Source organism: Lepisma saccharinum, chromosome 5, assembly GCF_977018435.1.
Source record: "Lepisma saccharinum chromosome 5, izLepSacc3.1, whole genome shotgun sequence".
NCBI classification, from domain to species: Eukaryota; Metazoa; Arthropoda; class Insecta; order Zygentoma; family Lepismatidae; genus Lepisma; species Lepisma saccharinum.
The window spans coordinates 100658651-100678607 of NC_139233.1; the positions used below are offsets into that span (position 1 = coordinate 100658651).

Genomic DNA, 19957 nt, shown 5'->3' on the forward strand with positions numbered 1-19957 from the left:
GATCCCAAGTTTTTGGAACGAAAAGGAGTTTTATTGCTACGGCAAGGGGTGGAATGTACAGCAGGCACTAGGATTGTATATTGTGCATTTTTTCTTGTATGGTATAAATATCTGTATCATCAAAAGTAGTATGGAGTGTCTAGTAAGGGATGATGTCAGTAGCAGTCAATGAATACTTCAAGAGATGTTTAAGAAGATATAGAGAAAAACTGTAGTATTTGTACATTTCTAAATTTTATATTTTGTATTAACTTAATGACCACCCCCACATAATTTACATTCATTTGAACTTTTGAAAAAATTGACTTTGTTTACAAAGCCTCCCCTAGAGATCAATTCTAGCTACCAGTCTATTGCCAGTACACCCTGTTAAAAAAAACACCTTTTTTATTAATATTATAATTAATAATGATTAACCCCATAAATCATCTGTAATGCGTAAGTATTAAACGTTCTTTTATCAATTCGGTAAGTATCCACAGAGACCATCGATACACATAAAAAATATCCACGTGGACAACGTTAATACTCAGTGGAAGATTCGTGCCTCTTACCACTTCTTGTAAAAAAGTTACGTACATTCAAAATCTCAGTTCCATGACTTTTTGGACACCCTGTAGAAGAAATGACATTACAAACCTCTAAACTCTTTAACACTGCAATTGAAATGACTTAGCCGCAATTGGTAAAATGCTGGCTTTTTTTATCAAAAAAAAAAAAAATGGACCAAAAAAGCCACCTTTCTTCCAAATACACTGGAAATTATGCCTTCAATATGTTTTTAAACTCTGATGGCATAACTTTAGTAACAGCATGAATCATGTTTGCTGAGAGTGGATCTGATCACATCACCTTCACACGTCCATGGCACAATGCAATGCCGAGGGAATAGTTTATTTTGTGCTCATTTTGTGCACAGGCAGGCTAATCGGGACTGTGCCTACAGTTTAAAGTGGGATCCAAACCACTATGTGCCTTCACTGAATTACGGAATATTTGCAACCAAAATAGGTTCAACTATTTCTGCAATCTGCATAAATATCTTTTGAAAGGCAGAATATCATATGTAATATACTATGTTGATAGTTGTCTATCAGTTTTGAAAAAAAAGAAGAAAAGTATAGAGTGCACAGAATGTGATCAGTATGTTAGATCGAGTATGGCTGGAATGCTACTGATGAAAAAGAAAGAGAGATAAATGCTGTGAAACCAAGGTGATTTACATTGAAAGGCATTCTATGCAGAATTGGTGACATTGCAAGATGAAAACAACCGAAAGATTTTTTCGCATCACAATTACGTAAAACATCTGGAAGGTAATAAGGAAGGCACAGGTTAAAGATCTGCAAATCAGAATCTGCAAGCTTAGAAAACTGAATGAGAGCAGAATGCATGTCACATCATAAAATAACAGATTGGATAATGTCGGAAATATTTGACAAAATCCTAAATTTTAAAGGGGGGAAAAAAGGCTTCAGAGCCATTACTACCAAGTTCAAATAAAATGGCGGAGAAGTTCAAACATTTAAATGTACTATAACACAATGCACTTAATACTGTAAATATCATTTTTAAAAGGGATCTACATAAATGCAGCACACACACATGGACAGAGGGAGACAAATTTGCTTCTTATTACGTTTCACAAACTTCTTATTTGCATCTTCAGTGATTGAATGTATCACATGAAATGATCTGCTTCATTCCCAGAGACCAAGTTGGCTGAATAGATTAGATCACCTGATTTGATTCCCTTCAATTGTTGAGGATACAAATAAGAAATTTGTGAAACATAAGAAGGAAAATGTTTCAATTTCTCTGTGCACGTGTGCGTGTTCTGTATTTATCAAGATAGATTTTAAATATGGTGAGCACACTTTAAAATAATCATTTAACCTCTTATTGCACAGGTGATGTTCTATATTTCCGCATTGCACATTTAATTGGAAATATGAAATATTGAAACTGCATTTACTGCACTAATCAAGAATTTAACCCCTGTTTTTTTTTTCAAAGATACATGTACACTAAAAGTTAATTTAGCAATTAATATGTAACAAAAAAAAACATTATCACAATGAAAATATGACATTACTTCTAAACCTGTAAAGTATTTTTTCATAACGAAACCGGGTGATTTCTTTATTAAAAAATAAATTACAAAACAGAATGCAGATTTAACTTACACCCTAACATGTTAAACATGTTAACATAATAAACATACACACACATATACCTATATTTGTTACAAGTGACAATTACATTGACTGAGTCACAGCCATAACAGTCCGACTAGATACAAAAATACTTTGTGAACACGTATAGACTCTAAAGTACTACAATGCTTTAAACATGTAAACAGCCTCTTATATTTACAAAGACAATAGTAGAAAAACGGATACAATATACTGTATAGATTGGATAGAACATGTAATTCTACAACAAGGTACTATTGTCCCATATCAATTTGTGGTATTTTTTCTGAATATATAACAAGTCAGAGGATTTAAGTCTGTACTCTTTGATTCATTTGTCATCTTAAAATATATTTTGTTACATGAATAAGAATCAGAGGCAAACCGTCCTTCAATATGAGCATCTCACAAATCACCATCGCAGAATTTAGTTCAACTGCTAGACGCGGGAAGGTACAGCCTGGTATGCGATTTATAAATATAAAGAATCAGTCACAAAATCTGCACACACTGTAAATGGATTGTATAATAAAGAAATAAAATGCTACCAAGTAAGTCTCTGTAAGTGCCAGTTCATTGCAGACTTAAATGATAAATAAGCAACCACTAAATAAATTGAAAATAAAATAAGTAAAAAAAAAGCAATTTAAGATCTCATATCACAAATTAAACTTTATCTTACGACAAAGTGTGAATGAAAAGTATTTTTTTTAGACATTTAAAGAAGCAAATAAAAGTTGTAAAGTATACATATTACTTAATGATATTAATGCAAGAAAGTATTAAAATTTCAGACTTCTGCTGCTTATGCAAAACTTACAGTCATGACATTCTACGTTACAATTAATATATGCCCTTACACAGCCACTTGGTCCATTGTTTGAGGAAAGTCAATTTGTGCAGAATACAATAATATCATTAACCACCTCCACAGACACACTAGGAATTATCACCATCGCATTTATAACTCTTATATACTTCAACAATGAACCTAGTAATAATTATTTACACCACCTTAGGCAGCTATAAATACATTCACATTCCACATTTTTTGTGTGTGTCCACGTTGCTTAGGAAGTGTCCGAGATCCTCACTTGGGCATCGTCTACATAAGAGGATAACCAGCATGACTCCTCCATTTATGTTGATGTTGCAGCTGTTACCAGAGCATTTCCTCCTCCTTCACTTTCATATGCATTTACAACTGTAGGACCCAAATTCCAAACGAAAGCTGCTTCCCTACCATGAAAAGGAAAACAGATGATAAACGACCAGCTCTTCACGTTATTCATGTAACTATACATATTATACGAGTTCATTCATTCCAAAGTAGTGCTGAAGTTACTTCACTTTTCTGCAACTTTTGACTATTTGCGAAGATGCTGATAGTTGTTGACATGATGGGACATTCACAAAGAACACCCAAGCCCAGGCCAGGATTCGAACATGGGACCCTTGGCATCGTAGCATGCCATGCTAACCACTCTGACACGGAAGTCAGCAGTATTGAGAACATGTTACTTAATATAATTACACACGGCACACGAACAGAAAGGATAAAGATTGAAGAATGTTTTTTTATGAAAAATGTCAAAACATTGCTCTGGATAGTAAAATTCAAAAATGAAGAATGAACCTTTCTATCCTTCATAGGGATGGGCCAATAAGAAATTTTGGCCGATACCGATAAAGTACCGATATAAAATTTACTGATACCGATTCTCTACTAATCCAATATAAAATTCCAAATGATTCTTGAAGAACCTGAATGGCTCATTGACCTCCTTAATAAATATATGTTTCCAGGAAACTGCAGTGCAAAAGAAGTTGCATATTTAGACATTTACTTTTCTAAAAAAGTAGGGCAGGGAGATTATACATAAACATTATAACAAAATGGTAGAATTTTGCACTAGACTATAAGATGTTTATAGATTGGTAAAAGAATCGATACTTTTACCGATATGCATATATCTGCCAATACTGACAGAGTACCAATTAATCTGACCCTTCCTTTATAAGAACAACATAGGAGTCAGAACACATTCAATAACAATAAACTTTATCTAACTTGTTAATCGTCTTAAATATCCAGCTTTGAACTACAACACCTTATGTGGGTCTAGTAAGGCCTTTCAATTATAACACGCTGCCTGAGAGAGTTCAGTGACGGCTTTGCAGTACTCATTGTTACAGATACCGCAGCAAGAGTCCATTATATCTGGGGAGGAACGTCTCAATATAAATATAAAGTAGGTTTGGTGGAGTGATACCAATATGTTAACGTATCTATTAATTCTCTTGATGGGAATATACATATGAAACTATGGGAAATACAAAGATAACATTTCGTGTCAAATCTACATCGCACTCAACATTATTTGGTTCGTAACCATATTTGGATATCTCTACTGCAATAATTAGAATTTAATGGCACAGCAGAGAAACTAGTTGGGCAGTGTACATACTGGCTCCTGGCAAAACGGCAGGATCCAGAAGCTCGCCAAGCTGTGAGAAGTGACAGGTTCCTACGTGGTTTGTGCCAGTGGCAATTGAAATTGACATTAGAAATGATAATCAAATGGATCAAATGAATAATTGTCATCGGTATGCATTTTTCATTCATTGAAACATGAATTGTTTATACAGGGTGTCTACCAGTCAAAAATGTCAAGGAAGTCAAGAAAAATTGAAGAAGTCACGAAAGAGTCAAGAAATTATGCTTGTGGTCAAGAATTTTTGATATGTTTTTTTTTTTACAGTATTTACATTGTTATATATAATGGGATTTTATAAAATTGAATATTTGGAAATCTGGAATTGTATTGAATTGTAGTCCAGGTTTGTGCACTTACATCCTTGTATGCGTGAAGTTTTGTAAAAACATTAAATAAAGTAATGTTGCCATCCCCATTTTGAAGCATTAATTTTTACATGCATTAATAATTAAAGCAACCCTGTATCTCTTGTTAAAGTAAAGCTTCAGTTTTCTCATGTGGTACGGGTTTTTCATTGAATAAAAATATCTAGTTTCTTAATTTACAACTATACCTAAGTACGGGTGATTAAATAAATGTTAAGGAAAATGAAAAGAATCAAGAGAAAAAGAGGCCAACAAAATGTCAAGAAATTTGGATTTGTTATTTTGGTAGACAAATATATTCATATAAATTAATTTAAGTTCATATTAAATTTTAAAAAAATATATATTTCGTGTCCTTATATTTATTAATTCAAAATTCAACATATGAAATTGATGTTAGAAAAAAATACTTTAAATGTATGAAACTTTGTCGACTATATGTATCATGCGAGGATGATTCAAATGAAAACCTTAAAAGTTCAATAAAATTCCAAACAGTTGTAAGAGAAATTTGTAAATTGGCACAAGTTATTCTTGTAGTTGAAGGAATGACCAACAGGTGGCAACATGATGCTGCAACACTGAAGAAGGAAGCAGCGTCAGTGCAAAGATGGCTGCCCCATTGTCGACATTCACCACGTTGGAGCAGCGATCTGTGATGCATTTTTTTGAGTAATGAAGGTGTTAAACCACTTGAAATTCATCGCAGGATGAAAGCGCAGTACGGTGATTCGTGTGTGCCCCTGAAGCAAGTGTACGACTGGTGTAGAAAGTTTAAAAGCAGCGTAACTTCAGTGGAGGACAACCAGTGACCGGGCCAGGAACACCGTTTAGTGACGAATGAAAACATCGCCGCAGTGGAAGAAGAGCTTGAGAAGGAAAACAGGCATATTACCGTGAAGAAAATAGCAGTCATTTTGGATATTAGTGTTGGTTCAGCACACAATATTGTCCATGATGTGCTGCAATTCAATGAAGTGTCTGCAAGATGGGTGCCACGTCGGTTGACTGCTGAATTGAGAGACCTTCACGTCGATGCATGTGAGAAACTTTTGCGTTGTTTCCAGGTTGAAGATGATGGATTTGTGGAAAGAATTGTTACAGGAGATGAAACCTATGTGCACTATCACCAACCTGAAACAAAAAGATAGAGCAACTAATGGTACCACAGCTCGTCACCAAAACCCAAAAAATTCTGCAACCGTCAGCAGGAAAAGTCATGTTCACTCTCTTCTGGGATGCAAATGGGGTAATTTTTTAACATTGCATGGAAAAGGGAGCAACAGTGGCCAGTACTTCTTATGCAGATCTGCTCCAAAATCATATTTGCCCTCCAATCAGGAGTAAACGACGAGGACTTCTGACTTCACGAGTATTATTACTGCATAACAACGCCCGATTACATACTGCCCGTTTAATGGTTGTAACAATCCAGGATACGAAATTTGAATGTCTCACACACCCACGTTATTCACCAGACCTCACCCCCAATGACTTTCACGTGTTCGGACAGCTCAAGAGGCAATGGGAGGCAAGCATTTCCGAAGCCATGAAGAGGTGAAAACTGCGGTGCACAAGTGGCTACAGTCACAACCAAAAGAATCTTCTCACAAGGTATCCGCACTTCCGAAGCACTGGAAAACGTGCATTAAATGTCATGTGGGTTACGTCGAATAATTATGTACATATATTTTTCTGTATTTCATCATTTGCCTCATAATAAATAATTAAGGTGTTCATTTGAATCACCCTCGTACATACACTGATGTCCAAGATTCTTATACAGTAAAATCATTTTGTAATGGAGTAGCATTTTCCCTCCTCTTCCCATCCCTCCTGCCAAAAAAAAAAAAAGAAATTGGAGGGAAAAAATTCTTTGTGCTTATTGCTCTATTGAATTTACAAATTCCTTTGTATTTATTGCTTTATTGAATTTACACTTTAAAATACCACGGAATCCCGATTTTACATTCCTGGATTTTCTATTTTTCCACATAATACATTCAATCTTGATGGTTCCAACATAGCAAAATCTTACCAAGTTTTCCTCGATTTTACAGTTTCCCGCATTTTAAGATTTTTTATCTTCGTCCCCTGGAAAACGTAAAATCGAGGTTCCACTGTAATTATACCATAAAAGTTACATATACATTTCTCTCACAAAACAGTACTTGTAAAATTATTTTCTAGGTTCCTATACTTTCAAGTGTATTGAGTTTGCACAGTTTTGCTTCAAAAATATTGTTAGACTCACTGATGAAGTAATAAGAATTAAGGATGCACTGATACCAAAATTTTTGGATTGACATGAAATTTTATAACTGATGTTCTACCAATCCGACATCCCATGGACACTGAAGAATATGAAGGGTCTTAATTAATGTTTCTCAAATGGTGGCAATGCATGTTGTCTTTGAAAAAGAACATGCATAATTGTGTTGGATAAATGAAAAAGAAGTTTCCCATGTTTTTCCAGAAACTACAGATGAACTGTTGGGAATTTGTTGTGGTTATTATACAGGCATATGTACTTTCTCTTTTGTTTTATGATGCATGTCCTTGACTGTGAAGGTTGCACCAGCGTATCGCTGCGTTGAAGAAAGGAAGAGGTAAGCAGTGTGTGCCCAGCAGGCATGGAAAACAGAGGTGTGCTGCAATCATGGACAGAGGATAAAGTGTTGGCCATTTTTTGGCATGAAAAGGTGCCGAAATTCAGCTGGTAGAAATGTATCGTCTTGACGTAATGTTAAGCAAATGATGAAGTGATAGAGTTCTTCGATGGGCATGAAAGTGTGATGGATCAGGCAAGATACAGGCACCTGTCAACAGTCACTGGACATATTGAGCTGATTGGAAGGAACAGGTACTTGACTGTGGATGACGTTGCCACTGAACTCAGCCATGCATCATTCCATGAAATCCTCTGGAACCGTAAAGTGACATCACTCACTCCAGATCACAAATCTCAAAGAACTGGAATTATCTTCCATCATCTCTTGTGGTATGAGAGGAAGCAAAATATTTTTCTGTTCCAGATTGTAACTGGGGATAAGAGATGGGTTCACCTAATTACTCCAGAGTTGAAGGCTACCGCCACCTTCAAGGTGTATAGAAGCATATGACATCTACCATCGAAAAGAAGTTCCAAGACAACCAACCTCCTCAGCATGGAAGGTGCTTTTGACCATCTTCTGGGATGCCAAACGGGTTCTGTGTTGGAATTTTTTGAGAGGGGAACCATCAATACTGAACAGTACTGTCAGATGCTGACACAACCGAAGATTGATATCAGATGAAAGAGATCAGGTCTTTTGACATCAGGAGTCCTCATCCTTGACGATAACACAAAACCCTGCATAGCAGCATAAACTGTCAACCATCGTGCCACCATCGACCGGGAGCACCTGGACCACTTGCCCTACAGTCCTGACCTGGCACTCAGAGACTTCTACTTCCCTGCATTCAAGAAGGCACCGAGAGGGAAGCGATTCACCACCAATGTGACATTTGAAGCAAACATTGACCTATTTGTTCATATCAGGACACACAATTTTACACACAGGGGTTCTTCAAACTTGTGAAGCAGTACAGGTGGATCAATATCAGCTGGAACTGTCAAAAAATAGTGGAAGAGCACTCTTTATGAAGAATACTACTACTTCTCACAGATATTTACATTGCAAGACTAAGACAGACAAATATAAGCATAAAAATAATAACAACATTTCAGAATTGTGCCATAAATTACAAAATATTTATAAATATATCAGAGCTATATATAGTGGCAATTTTACCGATAACAAATATGGCTATATCGGTTGATATTGATTCCGTACCAATTAACCCCCGATCAGTCGCAGCACTCACCCTTGCTCTTCAGGCATATTTCACCGCATTTCAATTTTCTAAAATTTATTTTTGTACATCTAGCGATCTGTTTATTATTTCCCCTCTTCTTTATTATATTTCTGTTTCAAAATGTTTATTTGTTTTCAAACAGAGTAATACATTGTTCAATCTAACAGCTCTCAGCTCTAACGAAAATGGCTGCCCTGAAGAACTCTGGGGTAGTTCCATCTGTGCTCCTCGAATCTGTTGTAATATAAGATCACTTAAGACACTTTTCGTATTTTCCTCTAACACGTCAAAAACATATTGGTACGAAAAGTATCTAAAAACAGCATAGATTTATTGACTAAATAATACATGAATCTAAATTTTTTTAAAAAAATGTAACATGATCACTCGTGGGAGAGCTCTACGCTCAATCTGACAGATCTCCTTCTACAACAATTTATACTCCTACTGAAATTTACGACATCTTACTATAATGTGATCAGGTCACTTGTGACACTGTAAGTCAGCGAGAGAGAACCACAGGCCAAAATAGTTTATTGTTAAAATGGCACTTAATTAAGACTGAAAGTGAGCAAGGTGCTCATCTGCAACCGATCGTTCCTACACCAATCAGTAGAGCTCGGTTTTTAGGTTCTAAAAAGTGTGCTTTTAGGTTCCTAAAATAGGTTCTAAAATCCTCAAATAGGTCCTAAAAATCTTAAGTTAGGCTTCAAAAATCTTCAAGTACGTTCAAAAAAACTAAAATAGTTCTAAATTTCTTAAAAATGCTGACTATACCAGTCACCAGCAATGAAAATGGGACACCAATATCCTGAAATATGCTCCATCTTGCATAACGTTATGTGTGTTGCCTAACCCTAAGGCAATGGCAAAACTTACCATTGGAAATTTGCTACTAAAATCCACTCTTTGCATTATAGTTAGAAAAAATATTTTTTCAAACTCCGCATTTTGTCTGTGAGGATCATCTTATATGCTGAAAATAATCTTTCAACAAAAACATAGTCAGTGGTGCAAACTTCAACGCTGAAATGTTAGTTTGCAAGGTGTGAATGCCATAAAGCGCCGAAGTGAAGCGAAAGTGAGCAAGACCACACGGATCAGACCACTTTGGATTGTACACGTAACAGTGGCACCAGACATTTTGCTTTCTTTAGAGCTTTGAAAAATCACCATGGACTTGGAGGACGGGAAATCGACATAGAGTACGTTTCAAACACGTTCGTCATTGATTTTTTCGTGACCAAACAAAGCAAAGGCCTCTGTGTGACAAGAATCCTGTAACACCTTTAAAAATGTATAAAAACCTAAGAAAAACTTGATTTAAGCAGATAAACCTAAAATAGGTTCTAAGAAGCAAAATAGTTTTTTTAGGCACTATAAAACTTCATCAATTGTAGCATTTTTTAATGAAATGCTGAGATAACTTATTATTTCTTACATACCTGTAAAGGGAAAAATAGGTTAAAAATCTAAAATCCGAGGTCTACTAATCAGATAAAACAGCAGCCATTAATTAGTAAATCCACTTTTTCTGCACAATTACAATGTGGAATTACTAATAATAGTTATTAAATATGCACTGATACTTTCCAATGTAGAAAATCAAGATAAAGGCCAGATATATATACATTAGGGTTGAAAATGAAAAACAAGTTTACTTGCCTGTCAGTTGTAGTAGAGTGATAACATTCAGTGTGTTTGCACTAATATTGTGCCTTTCAGTTTGCGTGTATAGTATATACTAGAATACTGCATCGGACCACTTTCGCTCGCTCAAACTCGTTTGAATCTCTCACGCTCGAACGCACCACACTCGCAGTGGAATGACTGGCATCGTCCCGTATTTCAGAGCCTAATAAGCAGCACTGTCAACCTAAAGCCCACACGTGGAAGGAAACCCCTTCTATGCAATTACAATTCCAAATAATAATTTTGTATATTATGTAAAACTCAAATAGAGCTCGTATGAAGTATGCAATATGTAGAGACCGAAACGTAAAATGGATACACACGCTGACAGACCTGCCTAAGCAATTACAAGTATCGTATCACAGTGCAACAAGTACGTACGTGTACAAAGTTCACTTACCGAAAAGGATAACCATATTCTGAGAAATAATCAAATGCAGTTATAACATTGAATCGAACATCATTTCAATGTGAAAATAATCGTAGAAACATAAAATGTCAGTCTAGGTAGATTCAGCCCATAATCATCAATTTCATTTTCACGTATCTCGGTAAGATACACAAAACTGCATTTTAAGATGGAGATGATGATTATGTTTACTTATTTTTCAAATTCACTTCTCTTCAAGATCCATATTTGAGGGCTCAGTACCGTAGACAAATTACGGAAATACGTGTACTAATTGGGTTCAAGAGTTCGAATGTATTCACTCGAGTGAAAGAACTATCAATTCTGTGGGCCATCTAGCATTGCCCATGCAAACTATTTGCCGTTCGAGCGAAAAACGCTCATTGCAGTACTCTAGCGCATACATAGTGGCTGTTCAAGATGGAAAGTTGCTCAGAAAAGTGGCCAAGTATGAAAGTGAGTCAAACACCAATGCACACCACATATCCATAGAGAACCAGTTATCTTTTATGGTGATGGTGCAGTGTGAAGACGGTGCAGCACGATCGTGTCCTACATTTGAAATGGGACAACATGGGTAGATGCCACCATGCAGAACAGTTATTCCTTAAACCCTCTTTTATACCACCCTAGCATTAGCAGACTGCAAACCCCTCCCCTCTTTGTAAAATCTTCTAAACTTTATTTTCTATCAACCAAAATAGTAGGCCTGGAATTTTAAAACTGCGAGTTTAATAGCTTGGACAAAAAATCGAAACTGAAATGTGACATGCTTCTTCGCTTGCAGAATATTCATAATGATATGTAAATCTACTGGAAGCCTGTCTAATTATGTGCAAGAAACAACTTTCAATATTTTTCACTAACAATTTCAGAAAAATAAAAATAAGAAATTTACCTTGCAAAGAGAAAGAAAGAACTTACCTCATACATTTTTCAGGCAGCGTTATGGCTTGGTACCAGAGGAACACACCAAGAACCACGGACCATGTCCTCAGAGGACCCAGCAAGAATGCCATAGTTCCGTATGCTAACCAGAAGAAATATGCAAACACCATTTGCAAGGAAACTATGATCAGAAAAGGAAGATGCCTCAGTATGTACCTGCACAGTGATGACCTTTTGCGCCCGTAGCATAAATGGAACCTAAAAGCAAAAATTACAGGCGAATCATTTTTAATTCTGGGTAAGAGCCAAGGTGGTCTAGTGGGCAGAGCATCTGACTGCTACGTGGGACATTCAGGCTTAATTTTCAGAGTGGGTTATTTAGGTGGGAATTTCTCTGACATTGTCCCTGCATGGAGCAGCTCTGGTGTTCACTCAGCCTCTAACACGTGGATAACTTGGGACACCCCTGGGAGATGAAGGCAGCCTGAGCATGTTGCTCACCATGTCACATAAAAAAAGAGGCCAAGATTGCGAATGTGTGGGGCCCTACCTCCACATCCCCCTATGCGCCTTCATGGCATGGAGTAATGAGCACAGGGAACTTTAGCTTCACTTTAACCCTTTCAGGTACATGGGACATATGTGTCCCATGTCTTATTTTATCCACATTCTTCATATGATAGGGGTTACATGGACGCAAATATTATTATCGTTTCTTCCTAGATATATATTATTAGTTTCAAGTGTTTTTGTCGTCAACACGTATTATTTATACAGTTTTAGAAGCATCTAAATGTGGCAAGTATATAGCCTTGCAATTTGGATTATGTTCGTAAAATATCTTGCAATCGTTTTCTAATTCACAAATACAATTCTGGTATTTGTAATTATTAATGTTTGTACAACATATTTTGATGAGTTTCTGATTACCTGCAGTGCACCTGAAAGAACTAAAGGCTCAGAAACTGGTTGGGACATATATGTCCCTATGTACCACAAAGGTAACTTTCTGCATGTTTGTAGGTAATTCTACAAATTCGAAAAAACAACATTTCTTTGTAAAGAGAAGTTTTGAGTTGTATCTACATAAAATATATATTGCGTATATGTGTGTGTGTAATAAAATGTTATATTCTTAACGCATTTTTATATTATATTGTCCCAGAAAGATATCAAAGCAACGTGAATTTCTTGTTTCTTGTGAAGAAATCGTGCAAGTTTTACAAGCTGAAGACTGTGACAATGAAGATAATCTTCTTCTAGATGAAGAGGATCAATTATTTTTAATATAAGACATTGATGCAGGAGAAACTAATGTCATCATAGACGATCCTGAACCTGCAGTTACTTGTTCAAGAGAGGGATTGACAGTTTCGAACATCAAGCTGAATTCTATGGACCCTAATTCTGAAAGTCCTCATGGAGCTGTTCAAAACCCTGAGTCACATAGTGCTTTCAGTGGTCCAGATTTTAAGTGGAACAGAAGTTAGAAGCCAAGGAAATTTAGTATTAATGAAAATTTTGATGATGGGAAAGTTCTTGTTTTCAATGTAGAAGAAAGTGGTTGTGTCCGAAAACCAATTGAAATTTTCGATTCCATTATGAATTTCAATGAGCTAATCAAATTGATAGTCGAGGAAACTTGCCGATATGCTCAACAAAACAGGGTGGTTTTTGATATAAACAGTGCAGAAATGAAAGCCTTCTTAGGTATGAATGTAATAATGAGTTACCATGTTTTACCTACTATTAGAAGATATTGGTCAACGGAACCTGATCTAAGTATTCCTTACGTTTCACAAGTAATGCCTTTACATCGTTTTGAAGAAATTAGGAAGTATTAGCACTTCTCAAATAATGAGGCTCAACCAAACAGAAATAGTCCAATGTATGACCTGGCCTACAAAGTGAGACCAGTAACGGACCATCTAAATAAGAGCTTCCAAGCCGCTTTGAGTCCATCAAAAACCCAGGCAATAGACGAATGCATGGTCAAATTCAAAGGACATAACATTATGAAACAGGATATAAAGAACAAACCTATAAAGTGGGGTTTCAAAATGAGGTGCAGGTGTGAATCAGAAACTGATTACCTGTATGAATTTGACCTATACACAGGTAAGAAAGGGGCAAGTCATGCAGAAGTGGGTCTTGGAGAGAGTGTGATACTGCAGTTAACAAAATCCATTTGTGATTTTGATTGTGAAATTTTTATGGATAACTTTTTTAATTTGCCTGTTCTACAGTATATTCTAGCAGAAGAGAACATAAAAGCTTGTGGTACTGTACGCACAAACAGAAAAACATGCCAAAAAACTTCCCAATGGACAAATAAATTAAGACAAGGGATATTTATGCAGTGAACATTAATGGTATGTCTTGCATCAAGTGGATGGACAATAGGCCAGTGTATCTTTATCTAATTTCATATCACCAATCCCAATAATAAATGTAAAAAAGATGCATTCACGGTAATTCTGAGAAAATAAATGTTCCTTGCCCTTGGATGGTCAGAAAGTACAATGAGTGTATGGGAGGTGTCGACCTTATGGATCAGAAAAAAGTTACTTATGAAGTTGACCTTAAGGTAAAAATTAAGTACTACCTCAGGTCATTTTTTGATTGATATTGGAATTAATAATTCTTACATAGTGTATAGCAAGCTTTTCAAAAGTGTGTACACAGAATCAGGGAAGTCAATGACTTACTGGAGTTTCGTTAAAGCATTGCTCGAGAGTTGATTGGACAGTATTTGAAGAGAAAGAGATCATTGCCAATGACAGTAAGTACCAAAAAGAGGCTTGAGAGTCAATTTCCTCCTAAACCTCCAGAGCATTACATGACAAAAGTACAAAAATGGAAAAATGAATTGTGCTAAAAGAAACTACAAAATCGTACGAATAACATGTGCTCAATATGTAATGTATATGTATGTTGTGTGAGATAGCAACTTTTTCCAAGAATTTCATGCTTAAATATACAATGTTCATGAGTTTCCTAATAACTTGATATATAATATTGCATTCTGAAGTGAAAAATAATTTTGTATCAAGGTGTTGCTTAATTTCGCATATATTTTGTTATTTGTTACCTTTAACGTACATAGGGACAAATATGTCCCAACAATTATTTCATATTTAATATACATTTTTGTGAAAAATTTTAGTGTAATTGTCCAAATTACTCCAAAAGGTATACAAAAAGTGATACATATAAATATCAATTACAGTTTACTTGTGTACCTGAAAGGGTTAACAGTCCCATACAATGATGTAACCAAGATGCATTCTTACATATAGTGTTTCCATCTACAAATACTTTTAATACATTTTCACGGTAAAAAAAGTTACTGAAGAGCTTCAATCATAGGCATGCGCACGAGGGGAGGGGGGGGGCAAATGCCCCCCTAATCATGGACACTCGAAGATTTTTCCACGGAGGGACAAGCAAGGTATTTTTCCATGGGGAATATTACCCTGATAATAGTGTTGCCCCCTCAAAAAACACCTTTCGAATTTGAAATTATCACATTCCTGCATCCCCATTATAATAATTAATGTAAATTATTATGACTGAAATCAAATTATATGTGTGAAAAGATGTACTTTAAGGTTGACATTCGTTTTCTAAGGGGGAGGTGTGGCCATCCTTGCCGCCTTCACTAGAAACAACTACGGGAGAAGAGGGTGCAGTGGCGCAACCACAAGGGGGCAGGGGGCATTGCCTTTCAACCTTGGACAGAAATCAATTTTAGGGGGCAAACATGAAAGTAACGGAAAGCAAGACTAGCAGAATGTAAGAGTAGCAGGACAAAAGGATACTCAAGATGGAATTAGTTTTCACGTCTTTCTTGCATTATTTCTTCCAGATGGCCAAGATCACCCTGCAGGGGGCACAGAGCTGCAATTGCCCCCTCCATTTCAAATTTTATACAAATAAAAATAAATTTCCTAAAATGTTCTTGCTCGCAATTTGTTTTCTGTAATGCATTGTAAATTACCAGAGAGAGAAGTACTGCTGCTAAACAGTTTTCTCTTAGATGCATGAACAATTGTTTGGAGGAAAAGGAGCACGCACATTTGAGGGGCAATTTATTTGATTTTTGCTGTTGGTTTGTTATGGGATGGATGAATTGATTATGTATGTGTGTATGTGTACACACACACACACACACACATCGATGCAATAAAACTTAAACAGTGAGATAAAATGAGGTTTTTCTTTCCCGACTGAACTTTCATCAAGGTTTTTGCGCCCCTAATCAGAGGGTCTGTGCATGCCTATGGTTTCAATACATATTTGACATCTTAGTAGTACATACCTGACACATGCTCAATGCAATTTTATAACTATTCTTAAATATAATTTGATAGATTTATTTGCTTCTGTATTTTCAGTTGCTCATTCCACTCCTTGACAAATGGAAAGAGCCATGCAGAAACATGGCATTTTTCCCATAGAATATTTTCACTGCATGTTCAGCAACACACCATGAAGATATATTCACATTAGATACACATATATATTTACTGGTAATCATTACTTTATATTTCCTAAGGAACAAATACAAAAGCAGTTATTTGAAAAATCATCTGAATATTGATCATTCAAATGTTTCAATAATACAATTCTAATTCTAAAGATGGAAATTCAGATGACAGATATCTGAAATTTCCATTATTTAGATTACACACATACCTGCAATTCTGGACACTTGGACGTCCATTAAATTATCCACGTACCTGTCAATTTTGTATCTGGATATTCAGTTATTTGTCAAGCAGATATGAGATTATTTTGATATCTATGAACTTCATTATCTGGCTAAATATCATCTGAAATACCAGAATATCCATCATATGGACTGTTTGCCTCCCACCTTCTTGTCATAAACTTGCCCCTTATCAAACATCTGCACAAATAAGCATTGTTCAAAGTTCTTGAGTAGCGTGGACCTTAAATAGTGGGGATTTGCATGATTTCTGCAATTTTTAGTAACATATGGCTTATTTGTTGTCTAGTTGCCCAACAAACCAATTATCAACTATAGGTTTGCTACCACCATTCGTTATGTGAATACTTCAAAATAAATGTCAGAAATCTTCAAAATATTATTTCGTGAATTAGAAGCTTATGTATGAACACAAAGCTGTTCATTTTCGCCAGTTTTCTGATGCAACGCCTCCTCCATGTCTCAAAATGTAATGTAAGTTTAATCTGTTCTACAAAAAATATTTCAATGGGTATTCTTCTTTACAATAAAAATATTATTTAACTCAATGCAAATTTGTTTCATACATATTTTTCACCATTCTTGATTGATTGAGTTCGTGTTTTAAGTCCACTTTATGCACAGTAAGGCTAATCGGGACTGGACCTACAGTTTAAAGTGGGATTTGAACCACTATGTACCTCCACCGGGTATCAAACATGGGACCCCTTGATTACAAGGTGATGACGCTACCACTGCACCATCGAGGAGGTCCCTGTTCGCCATTCTTTATAGCCTACAATATCAGTTAAAGTCTGTTCAATGAGCATATCATTTTGAAATGAAATAATTGTCATACATATATGTATTTTTTACATGTGATACAAGCTAGAGAGACAGGGTTCCCACTAATCTGAAACTCCTAGAAAAGTCATGGAAATTAAGTTACGAGTGAAAAATCAAAGACAATTAAGTGTTTTCGTACCTTGTAGGATTAGAGAAGGAATTTCAATTTAACTATTATCCAGTGGTAAAAAGTAGCACGCTACTTATACCATCGCTACTGTAACTAGCTACAATATTTGTAGCTGTAGCGACGCTACATTTTGAAAATTGTAGTTGCAGCTGTAGCGAAACTACAAAATTCCTGTAGTTGTAGCGAAATTTTTGCTACAGCTACATTTTTTCTCAGCATTTTGAGGTGAATTTTGAATGTGGCAACAGCGTCATAAAAATCGATAATAACCCTTACTTTGCAGGAGGTTCATAAAGACATTACAAATATCTTGATATTGTAGATTACAGACATGTGCGTAATTTATTTAATTAGTATCTGAATAATTCAGATATCCAGGTAACTAACTGACATATGAATATATTCAGTAGCGTAGCAACATATCGTGAGGCCCTGGGCGAGATTAGAATGCGAGGCCCCCATTTGTTTTTTTTAAATTAGAAATCTCAATGTGAATTGAACAAGATCTTCATAGATACGTCAGCAAACTATTAGATTTAAATAATAATTGGCTAATAGTAAATTACTGACGAAAATGATATTTAATAATTTTATTCACTTTAAAAATGTATTTCTCTGTTTTCTGGGACCTGAAATCTGAAGCTGTAAGAAGTAAGGAGAAACTACTAATATTATCCTTGAGTTGAAAACAACGCAAACATTTAAATGTCCCATGCCTTGCTCCATGGCAGTAGGAGGTGCTTTATTGTTAACATATTAAAATCGGGAGTGCAAGGGAAGGCAAGACAAATTACTTTTTATCCAATAAAAGAATAAATGGGTAAAAATGTCCAAGCAAGTTATCTTGAATTTTGCGTAAATGTTTCACATGAGAACAATACATTTTATTTTTCTGGCCCCTTAGGCTTAGGGTCCACCCACCTGCATGTTATGCCCCTGATTTGAGGCATTCATTCAAATTATAACGTTTAATTAGTATTTAAAAACAGAAGGTTCTAACATTATTGCCCACGAAAATTAGCCTTTTCCATTCTTTTGTTTTTATTTTGATTTCATTTTTTGTATCAATCTCATGGAATGTGAGGCCCCTTCAGGTGCGAGGCCCCGGGCAATCGCCCACCCCTTGCTACGTCACTGAATATATTCCAGCTAACAGCTACGTTTTTATGAGCTGCATCGCTATTATGCCTCGTTTGCTGCACCCCTGGAAAATGAAAATGCCTCGTTTGCATCACTCTCGGAACAAATCCTGTGGATATCCATGGCGTAAGAGACATCAAAATGTCATTAATTACTGTGTAAAACACAACTTGCAGTGCAAAAACTAGCGATGGATTTTGCACGGCACTGACAAAGGAATAGTGCCACCAATACATGGATGGCTCAGTACGTTAACAGCATTGATCATTGTCCGTATATAAAATCTCACTAGCAAGAAATTATTGTTACAAGAACGATAAAGTTTCTGGAATTTCAATTATTTTTGCGATAATATTTGTTTACAAATTTTAAAATGATAATACTTTTAGAACACTCGGGTTTACACGACAGTTTCCTCAATACATTTTATCATATTGTAAAAAGTATGTACGAGTTATTGACTTTCCTGCAGAAATGACAATTTTCTTCAGTTAATATACACAGTTTTCAAAATTTATGTATTTTTCCTACTTTTGCGTCGCTTTCTGTAACTTTTGCTAATCAAAAGAATGAGGATGAAAGGTTTATTTAATTATTCTCTTATCTATAGTTGATTTCTGCCACTTTCGGCTAATTGTGAGAACGAGGAAGAATGATGAATGATGAGCTGTGTGGGGAATGGAGGAGCAGGAGAATCCCATCCTCCCAACTAGGAGTCTTTATGCATAGATAAGCTGATCGAGACTGGATTCAAACCACTATGTGCCTCCGCTGGGTATCGAACGTGGGGCCCTTTGATTACAAAAGGGCCCAATGTACTTTTCATTCAAAATGCTGCCTTCATATCAGTCTATTAAAAAATGAAAAATTTATTCTCAAGAAAAATATTTTGATGTGAGCATAAATACGTAATCCTACCAAACTTTATTTGTGTATAGTTGTAATCATTCATTTGGGTAACACCCTAATTGCAATATTCATATATCAAATTTGAATTGATATGTCACTTGCATAGGTACATTATTCTCAAAAACTATAGTAAAAATAAGTAACACTGCTATCAAAATTATGGAATGACGGGAATCATGATAATAAATAACAATATATTTACCAGTAATAGGGGATTTTTTTTAATATCCATATGGTTGTTTTTAGGTTTTAAATGCAGATGTAGTGCAAAAAGTAGCAAAGTAGCGAACAGGAGTAGCATAGCGAGCTACTTTTT

The 19957-nt window shown here is 35.7% G+C and overlaps 1 protein-coding gene across 1 annotated transcript in view; it reads right to left on the reverse strand.

Moving 5' to 3' along the window:
* Window positions 1–2206: 2206 nt before the first annotated feature.
* The window catches only part of LOC145987948 (transmembrane protein 62-like), a 76145-nt gene continuing 58394 nt past the window's right edge, over window positions 2207–19957 (reverse strand). The window contains exons 12-13 of the mRNA XM_083122788.1: window positions 11942–12163; window positions 2207–3434 (exon numbers count right to left, since the gene is read on the reverse strand). Coding sequence (XP_082978914.1) covers window positions 3335–3434; window positions 11942–12163 — 322 coding nt within the window. The 3' untranslated portion in view covers window positions 2207–3334. The remainder of the gene's footprint in view (window positions 3435–11941; window positions 12164–19957) is intronic.